The sequence below is a fragment of the Lissotriton vulgaris genome, chromosome 2_1, assembly GCF_964263255.1.
Source record: "Lissotriton vulgaris chromosome 2_1, aLisVul1.2, whole genome shotgun sequence".
In the NCBI taxonomy this organism is placed as follows: Eukaryota; Metazoa; Chordata; class Amphibia; order Caudata; family Salamandridae; genus Lissotriton; species Lissotriton vulgaris.
The window spans coordinates 61,767,958-61,777,766 of record NC_141687.1 but is presented as its reverse complement, the minus strand read 5'-3'; the positions used below and the strand labels follow the sequence as shown (position 1 = coordinate 61,777,766).

At 46.0% G+C, this 9,809-nt stretch overlaps 1 protein-coding gene across 2 annotated transcripts in view; it reads left to right on the top strand.

Moving 5' to 3' along the window:
• The first annotated feature begins 650 nt into the window (after window positions 1-650).
• The window catches only part of CATIP (ciliogenesis associated TTC17 interacting protein), a 252,242-nt gene continuing 243,083 nt past the window's right edge, over window positions 651-9,809 (top strand). Inside the window, exon 1 of one of the 2 annotated variants that reach the window (XM_086954466.1) lies at window positions 651-741. In XM_086954466.1, the coding sequence (XP_086810592.1) occupies window positions 702-741 (40 nt within the window). In that variant the 5' untranslated portion in view covers window positions 651-701. The remainder of the gene's footprint in view (window positions 742-9,809) is intronic. The other variant, XM_086954465.1, reaches the window with a different exon arrangement.

The following is a 9,809-nucleotide window of genomic DNA, read 5'->3' as shown; positions in this document are numbered from 1 at the left end:
AAAAAACACGTCGCCTTAACAGATTTCCAAACTGAAATGCTAGTACTAATATGACATAAATTAAGTCAGCTGGGCATAAGACCTTTTACGTGGGTAGCATAGCTTCTTGGAAGTCAGCCCTCGACCCTTTCCAGCGACCAACTGACAGTCACAGCTTATGCCTGCTTCACAGGGGATTTCTCAGGCCCCTCTTAGAAGTTCGCTCCTCATTGTAAAATGTTGTATTTTTTTCCCTGTACATTACTCTCTTTATCGGAGTTTGTGTCTATGTAACCTTAATTTTTAGTCTCCTGTTTTTCTTTGCAATGTTTTATTGTGTTCCACGGTTCTTTTGTAATGTAGCTGGCTCCAGCGCTCTGACACCTTCGGGTAATGTCCGCGCCTTATAAAAATGCACAAATAAAATACATTTCACCGGAAGGTCCCTTGACAATGGGTCGTAGTGACGTCTTAAAAGGCATAGGGGTGCTGCTTTTGTCAAACCCTGGCGATAAACGCTCCGTTGCGCAGATCTCCAGTACTAAATTGCCTTTCCCCCGTTTCAAGATGGCCGGCGCCGCCTCTGGAAGCGGCTCGTCGGCTAGTCCCCTTTCTATGTCGGAGCCTTTGGTTTCGGTTCTGATACGGGCACGTCACGCCCTTGCAGAGACGTTAGTGATTGCCATGGAAACGAGAAGACGCTGCTCTTTACTTCCAGAAAGATGGAAGAGGAGGAACAGTCCGCGGGAGAGTCGGCGACAGGCAAGTGTGCGGGTCTGCCGGGGTGCGAATTAAGCGGGCAAAAATAATCCAGCAGCGGGGAAGGAGGGAAGTGGTGCCACCGATCTGTAACTGTTGAAGTCAAAGTGCTTTCCTCAGGATGTGAGGGTAGCGGGACATATTGTGAAAGCCCAAAAATATGGAATGCCTTAAAAATGAGGGCTTTGGCCGAGGGGTACAGAGAGACTTCATTGACAAGAACACGCAAAGAGGCGCTAAAGGGAATTAGGTTAAAGTTTTTACACTGAAAATAGTCTGTTTTAAAAGCATTAGTTTCATAGTTGACAATTTTCCCAGGTCCAGGCGTGACGTTTTACGCCAGTCCCTATTTATTTTCTTTGAATTCATGGACGTGTAGTCCTGTATTGTATTGGAATTAAATAAAACTACAAGTCCCAGAATTCAAAGGAAACACCTCGCCTGGAGTGTCACATTAAGCATTGACCTTAAAAATGTGTCAGTGCTGTGTTTTAAGCTGCAGTTAGAGTCTGCTAGTTATTTTGACCACGGAACGCGCTGAAATCCTGTCTCCCATGTTCAGTCGACCATCTCGGAAAATTGGGACGTGTCAATTTGCGAGGCCAGATGGAGAACAAGCATTGGAAATGCAATAGGTCTCGCATTAGAAAAGTTGGAGCTATTGGTCTTGTAAATCCAACATTTTTAAAAGTTATGTTTGTTTTTATAATAGCAAATGTATTAATTTTGTTATTGTAAATGCCAATGTTTATAGAATTTGCAAATGTGACACCTATAGCATTATTTAACATTGTTTGTGTCATTTGTAGTAAAGCTTGAAACATTGAGAGAACATATTTGAACAAGTGATGGTGTGGTGGTGCTGAGTGATGCTGTGGTGGTGCTGAGTGGGTGGTGCTGAGTGATGCTGTGGTTGCGCTGAGTGATGCTGTGGTTGCGCTGAGTGATGCTGTAGTTGCGCTGAGTGATGCTGTAGTTGCGCTGAGTGATGCTGTGGTTGTGCTGAGTGATGCTGTGGTTGCGCTGAGTGATGCCGTGGTTGCACTGAGTGATGCCGTGGTGGTGCTGAATGATAATGTGGAAGGTAAGGTAAGGGAAGAAAGAAAGAAAGGAAGAAAGGAGGAAGGAAAGAAAGAAATGAATGAAAGGGAGGGAGGCAAGGAAGGAAGGAATGGAAGAAAGAAAAGGAAGGCAAGAAAGGATGGAAAGGAAGGAAAGGAAGGAATGGAAGAAAGAAAAGGGAGGCAAGAAAGGATTGAAAGGAAGGGAGGGAAGGAAGGAAAGGAAAGAAAGTATGAAAGAAAGAAAGGATTCTAATTGCAAGTGTCAACATGAACAGGCTTGTTTTGAAGATGTAGTCCCCAAATTTGAGATGCCATGACAGAGAGTGGCTGTGAAGGACGGAGAGGCGACAGGCAGAGGCCATGGGGACATCAAAGGAAGTGTGGGAGGGGAAAAAAACGCATTAGCAAGCGAGAAAAGCCATAAACACCAGGGGGGTGGGGAAGCAGATTGCCTTCAAGCTTTCAAGCCTTTGTGAGGCCAAGTGCGTGCCTGGGGAAGCAACGTTGAGTGCTGGCCAGAGGAGAGCACGACAGGCAAGAAAGAGGACAATGTGGAGCACTGGGCGGGAGAAGAGAAGGGTGTGAGAGATGTAATGATCCACGTGGAGAGATCAAAGTGGGGTGCTGCATAGGGATGGGGTGAGGACTCAGAGAAAACAACGTGGAGTAGTGGGTGGGGGAGCATCTAAGGATAGAACGGGGAGGAGGGGGAGCAGAGAAGTACCTCAGGAAAACAGCCCAAAAAAATATGCACACTCATGCAGTGTTTTACAAGAAAAAAAAAAGAATTCCCGAAAAGTTTAAGAATAGAAAGAGCCTATCAGAGAGGTGGTGAACAGGGTAAGCTTCATAGGAGGGACAAAGACATGCTAATGGACTAAAATAAAGGTAGTAAATACTAACCCAGCAAATATAAAGCAAGCAAATGTGAGTGACAAACCACAAAGCTAATGGTAACCAATGAGAGGAATGTATACTACCTAAGCTTTCAGCATGTCCCCAAATAGGGAGGAGGGTTGGGGAAAGGTGCCTCTGTGCTGCTGCCTGCCCTGCTGCGGCCATGATTCATTTATCTCATCCTGGGCAGGAGGTCGCTGGCGCTGCAGTAATAAAGCAAACAACATGATGGTTTTTCACTGCAGAACAGTTAAAATAGCGGGTATTGGGCAAATTACTCAGGAATGTTGTGATTCACAAAATGGCGAAAGGTAGTGGTTTCTGGTTATTGCGGACTCCTGCAGAGACTGCAGAACCCACGGGGTTGCACTTTCAGGGAACTGTCTACCATTTGCAGTTCTTTGCTGTTAACACCCCCCTCCTTCAGCGATCTATCCTGCTGAATAAATCCATTGGCAAGACAAGATTAAATCTGTTAGCTTTCTTCCTGTTGTATGCTAGTCACATACGCTGCCATGGGCAGAAACTCTTATAAAATGAGTTATAACTCAAAGAACTCCCTTTCTTGACTTTATGTGAAGGGCTAAAACTAATGCGCATGAGGAACAAACTGGCATGCAGGTGATGGCGGCGCAGGGGGGCACCTCTCCTTGTGAGAGAAAAAGGGGGTTGTTAATTGCTGGATGATAAGCTGGATCACGTGATAGCGGCTTGAAGTCAAATCAAAGTCAGAAGGTTGAAAGAGCGCCTCTGCTGGTGTTGTTTCCCCTCTCTTCACACGCGACGCTGCTGTGCTGCCTGTGGACGCACAGAAGCGAAGGCTGCAGCTGGGGGCTGCGGGGGAGAGGTGGGGCGCGGTCACTGGAGAGAGGGGTGAACAGAGAATGGGAGAGTGTGGCAGAGGGAACGTCTGTGAGGGAAGGGGGCAGGAAGGTTACTAGCGGGAAGGGGCAGTGTTACTGTTACCGAGGAGAGTGTGACAGGGGCCAGCGTGGAAAGGGGTGACAGGTGAGAAGGAGAGTGTGCCAAGGACTATTGGACAGAGAGCGCCGTAGTGGAGAAGAAAAAGAGTGATTGAGAAAGATAAACTGAGAAGGAAAAGGAGAGAGAGAGAGAGAAAGAGGGGAGGGCAGAAGTAGTGGGAGTGTTACAAAAGCGAGAGAGAGAGAGAAAGAAAGAGAGAGAGCCCGTGGCAGAGGAGAAGGAGACAGAGGGTATCGGAAACAAATGAGGATGCATGGGACAGGTGGGGAGGAGAGAGTGTGGGAGTGAATACTGGAGAGATAGTCCAGCAGTGGAGGTGAGAAGTAACTGGTAGTGGTATGTAGTCACAGGGCTAAGAGAGTGTAACAGAAGAGGAAGCTTCAGTGGAGTGACAGAGGAAGGAGGTGACAGGAAAAGAGGGGCGGGAAAAGGCCGACGTGAAAATACGGAAACAAAATCAGCTCACAGTCACAGCAACAGTAAACTGCAATTATAACATGAACCATATAGTGCAATGAGGTATTTGGAACTTAAATGTCATAGCCAAAACATAGCTGGCGCCCAATAATGCCACAGTTATTGTAGAGTTGGTGTTCTAGTAGTATATCTCCTCTGTGGTATTTACTGGACTCAGAGTCTTTCGACCGCAAGTGAAGTTGATAGGAGTCAAGCGACCGGAACCGGCAGTAAATGGTGCAGGCGCACTGCGGCTCTGCTTGTTGGTTGCTTTGGTAACTAAAGAAGCGGCGGGACTCCGCAAACAAGGATGAATTGGAGCTCTGACCAGAATATGAGAACCGTTGCCAGAAGGAAGGATCGAGTATGCCATCTTCTTGCATCGTGACCCATTACCTAGGACAAGAGAGGCACAGTAGAATCAGAGGCAGCAAATAACGTAAGGGAACTAGACAGCTGGACACAGTGCGAAAACAAGTTTGTTTGACTTAGAACTCAGAGCATGACATAGAACTCGAGTGCTGGAATTACCTTCTAAGAATCAGATGAAGACTAGGTGAAACAAGTGGGAATGTTTCAAGCGAGATGAAGACAAGCATGAAAAAAAAAGCATTGCTGTGGGGAGGGGGGAGGAGAAATGCGACACGGCCTGGTGGCCATGAAAAGTGCAAAGAAGAAAGCCTTTGATGCAGCAGGGGGCGGAGCGGATGCTGCTGGCGGCAGATGGCTGGCTTTCATGTGCACGCGCTTTAGGTCAATGCGCTTGCGCATTGAGCTTGCTTTTCACGGGCACTGCATCAAATCGGCCGTTTCGTTTAAGCTCTCGTTAAGCCCCTATATTCTCGCAAGCTCAATGCGCAAGCGCATTGACAGGCAAGATCTAACAAGCTCAATGCGCAAGCGCATTGACAAACGAGACCTAAAAAGCGGAACTTGCACTGCAAATCTGGGAAGCATGGCCAATTTATGTGAGGGCTCGCTCTCATAAGATGTCAAGTAGGGTGCTCAAGTAAAAACTCCTATTTTCAGTGGGTTGACCTGCGGTTGGGTGGTGGTTCTTGTTACCCAAGGTAAGCTTGTTCTAGACACCTCATTATGCTGCTTGCAGGATATGCAAAACAACATTTTATTAGGAAACTTTGATGCTAAAAGCTGCCTGACAGGGAATCACTTTCGCTTCTTTCAGTCCTATACGAGCTGTTAAGAAATGCCTGTCTGCAGCAAGTGTTTGTTTACTGTGCCCCTGGGAGAGAGGAGCTGCAGCACAGACAAGGTTCTGCACACTCCTGTTCAGGAACACTTTAGTCTTTGGAGATGCTAACAGGGAAAGTGGGTGCCTACAATTAAACAGTCTTGAAAGAGTGAATGAAACGCATGGTGGCCCTTGGTGCTTATTTCTTCCATTCTGCCTAATTCAGAATGCTTATATATTGTCTCATTTGGGCATGGAGAGTATGATTTGCCAAATATCAAAGATTTTAGCAAAGAAGAAGACCCAAAGCTGCAACCTAGTACTACTAGCTGGAAAATGATATATTTTTACCACTTGTGGGAACTTGGGTTACTGATTTATGTGAAACCCATGGAAACCCCAAATTAACACGTGTTGAACTCTCCAGCAGCAATTATTTGTCACAAAAAGAACCAACATCTAATTAGTAGACCGGAGGTTAAGAAATGTGAAACATTTTGTGAAAATCTAGCACTAAGAAGAAAAAAGCACCAGGTGTGGTTATTTGGTCTTGGTAGACCAAATCCAAGTCACAAGTTCAGGCAGACTGTGATGAAGTGCGGGCCAGACACAGGACTGAGTTCAGTCCACTGAAAAGCACCTTGTGAGCCTGGGCGCCAGTATGCAGAGTCCTTGCATCAAGCTGTATGGGCTGCAATCGAGGAACCAAAGTAAATACAGCCGATAAATAAATGTACAGTGCTTATTAACAGTTTAGTCCTGCATTCAGATTAATACAATGCCATTACTTTTAATAAAGAATTGACCAGGCCTCTGGTGAGAGGGGCAATACACATAAGCCAGAAAATGGTTTGACTAGGGAAGTCACTGGATACAGGGGTGGTTGTAACAACTGGAGCAGCAAGCCAATTTAGAGAGTGAGAACACATTGAGTGCAGCCCGAAAGAATGAGTATCTGCAGGAAAAAACTAGACACAGCCCATAGCTAAATCACAGTCAACCAGAGGGACCGAGAAGAGGTGAAAAACAACAAAAGTGCTAAGGATCCAAAACTGGTAATGAAACACATGAAGCATTTCCAGGCACCAAATGCATGCTTCAAAGGGCCTCAAGTCCTTCCCTGCCTTTGTTAACCTAGGAGACCCTTCCTAAACCAAGGCGAAGGCGAAATACTGATCTAAGCCTAGCATGGTGGTTATGGAGCGAAGCCCTAAAATGCCTCCCTCGACTCCTAGTCACTTTCGCACCCCAGCAAACATTGGTGCCCTGTTGTCAAGAAGTCCAGTGATGGGGGTTTTGGCTTTCTAGTCTAGGGTATGTTCTATTCTGATTTCTTGTTTAATGTTTGAGTTTTTAAGTATTAGGTTGCCTTTCTTGAGTTATTATTAATTCTCTCAAGTTTGACTCCGTTTTGTTACCCATATTAGGCTTCTAAAACTGATATCATAACCTTTGCTTAGTTGTTAAATCTGTTTGGCCACAATGTGCCAGAGAAATGAGCTTTTCCTTAACATTACAGGGATAGATTAACTTGAGAAGTGGGACTCCCTTCTTCACCAGTTCCCTCTCCTGTCCTTGCTCCACCTTTACTGTTCAGAAGGCACTGCCTACCTCCTCAACCGGCCACTTTCCTTCAGCATGAATACAAGTATTCTTCAAGTGCTGCTGTTCTGTCCTCCTCTCCATCTGCATCTGAAGTTAAACCTATCCATTCTTACTGCCACACAACATTGCTAGTGGAACCTGAATCCTATACTGGAAATGTAGTGAGACAGTTCGCTCCATAATTTATAGCTCCAGTGACATATTTTACATATGAGAAGTGCCACCCATCCTTAATGCTCGTTGACACGCTCTCCAATCCCTTAGTTTCCATTATTTTAAGAATGTTATGAACCATTATAAATGTACTATTCTATGCGGTCTCCTGTTTGTGTGCTAGTAAATATTCTGTTACTGTTATTATTTTTGAATATCATGTTATGACTTTCATGGCTACTTCCAAGGAGGCTGTCTGCATTCATCCTCCTTATTCTGCATCTATGTCAACTTTAACATTGCGAGAAAACAAGAAAAAAATAAACCTACTTAAAATGCTCTGATAAATTGAATAAATGTTCAAACCTCAGATATGGACTGCCCTCCCTTGTTGTCGTATGGCCTAACGGTGACCATGTCACCCCTCACTCCCACTACACTTTAGTATTCTCCCTGGGTACCAGATCTAAAAGACAATTGAGTCACAGGGGGCAGGTGCACTACTAGTAGGGAATCTCCACAAGGGGTGCCTGACCCCACCCCGCAGTGGTGCCCACTCTTATTTATAGACATGACCAGTGGCTTGGGGGTTCAGCATCAGTCATCTGGACCCTTAACGTGGTTTCTCACCTGTCTTGCCAGCCAAGACCAACAGGAGTGTCTCCCAAGTGTTGTATTCTACCCTACCACTATTTGCCCTTTTAGGGTTGTGAGTGTGTCATTCTTGGCATAGCCCATTCCTCAGGTCATTAGGCCAAAGCTGGCAGATGGCGCTGACCGTGCTTTCCAGTTCATTCCTGTCTTTTTCTTTACTAGGGCCAGTGTGAGGTCCATTCATTGGCTCAGCATTCTCTGTATCTTGGCTCTAGGCTTTAGGCCTGGGAGCCAGAGAACCGGGTCACAAGTGAGACTTCTCTCTGGCACTGAGACCCCTGCTCCCACTTCTTTCCAGTAGCCACTAACCCTGGGGACTTCTCACAACATATAAGTCTGCAGACGATACTTAGCATCTCCGCTTGGAGGAAAGGTAAGCTTGATGGAGGTAAATACATTGAGCGAGTTTAAACCTAGGGTTTCTGGACACACCTGTGTGTGTTATAGTATTTTCACCCATTCCATATCACTCAAAGCCCTGCTCAGTTTTGCTTCCCACCGTTCTTTCAGTACAGTGATATCTGCGTAGTGATTGGCCAGCAGGGACAGGGACATGACATGACATGCCATGTGTCAAAATGAGCTGCATTTGGGCTGAGGGAGGTTTAGTCAACCCTCCCTCCATAGTTAACGAGGCAGCTAGCACCAGGGTGTTGTAAGTCATGAGCTGGCCTGTGAATATGCCATAGCTGACATTTCCAGACCAATGTCCCCTTAAAGATTGCACTCATTCCGATTTGTGAGGCAGTCTAGGGGGTCCACCCCATATTTGGTCTTCTTCGTGAAACCCCTTTAGGAAGCACACTATAGTAGTGTTCAAGCATTTCAGCAGTGTTTCGCTGTAAACAGCAGTCTCTAGAAATAGACAGTGGCTTATTGTCACCTAGCAGACTCATCTCGATTACAAAGCTGTCCCTATCCCCAGCTCTCTTTCCCACTGGGCTTCTACCCTCCTAAAGGGATCTAGTAGGTCATAGTAGCAGAGCCACAAAGCAGTGCACCTCATAGTTGAGAGTTCCTAGTCCAACCATGTCAAGTGGGTGCTGCGCTGTATCTAGTGCTGTATCCAATAAAATCCTCTTTTGTCATTTACCCCAGATCAGATCACAAATGATTGCATGTAAGCCAGTGAAAAAACCTGCGACAAATTACAAATGGGAGAGCAGTGAAGAAGTTCAGCAACTTGGTGTGGCGCAACCGCCAGAGCGTCTGACTGCGCAGCGCGGGGCTCATGGTTGGATCCCCGGTGCTAGCGGCAGCTCAGCATCATATCACTCTGAGCAATAGCTCACTTTATCTCCCTTAAGGCCCTCACCGACTTGAAACCCTAAGAGGTGATATGTTTGCGCTTTACAAATAGGAATTATTATTATTTTGGAAATGATAACCTTTCTCTTAAGCGAGAGGGGAAGGAGGCATACCCAAAAGTAGACGCAGTCACTTGTTTCGGACACTGATTTACCAATGTTCTTGGCCAACAGCTGATTATTTTCTTGGTGGATCCTTACCCCAAGGTACTTGAACATGCCGGGTTTTTCCTAACAGGGGTCAAAGGAAGACTTATATGGTGCTCTTCCCTTACCAATCTCTGTAAGTAAAAGTAGGACTTTTCCCAGTTCTCCCACCTTGGTTATTGCCATATTCTGCTAGGACGTCCATGGAACCCAGCCAGGATGAACCCATTCTGTTCATGGTGCAACAACTCCGAAAGCAACAGAAGCAATTTATTAGCTATTAAAGGGAAGAGGTGTGGCACAGCGGCCAGGGCGGCTGACTCTGGAAAACTGAGTCTCACTGTTCGATCCCCGGCGGCAGATCAGCCTAGCACCATGTGACTCTGGGCAATAGCTTGTTTAATCTTCCTGATGGCCCCCAGCGCCTTGACACCCTTGAGTAATTATTTGCACTTTACAAATACTGGACATTTACATTTCGCCAGAATCTTATAATCCATGTTCAGCTTTGACAAGGAGTGGTATCAATGGACATCCAAGGGATCCCAACCCAGTTGTTTTGGTTCCTCAATCATGATAGCTTCTCTTGTCGAGTACAGCAGCAGGCGATTT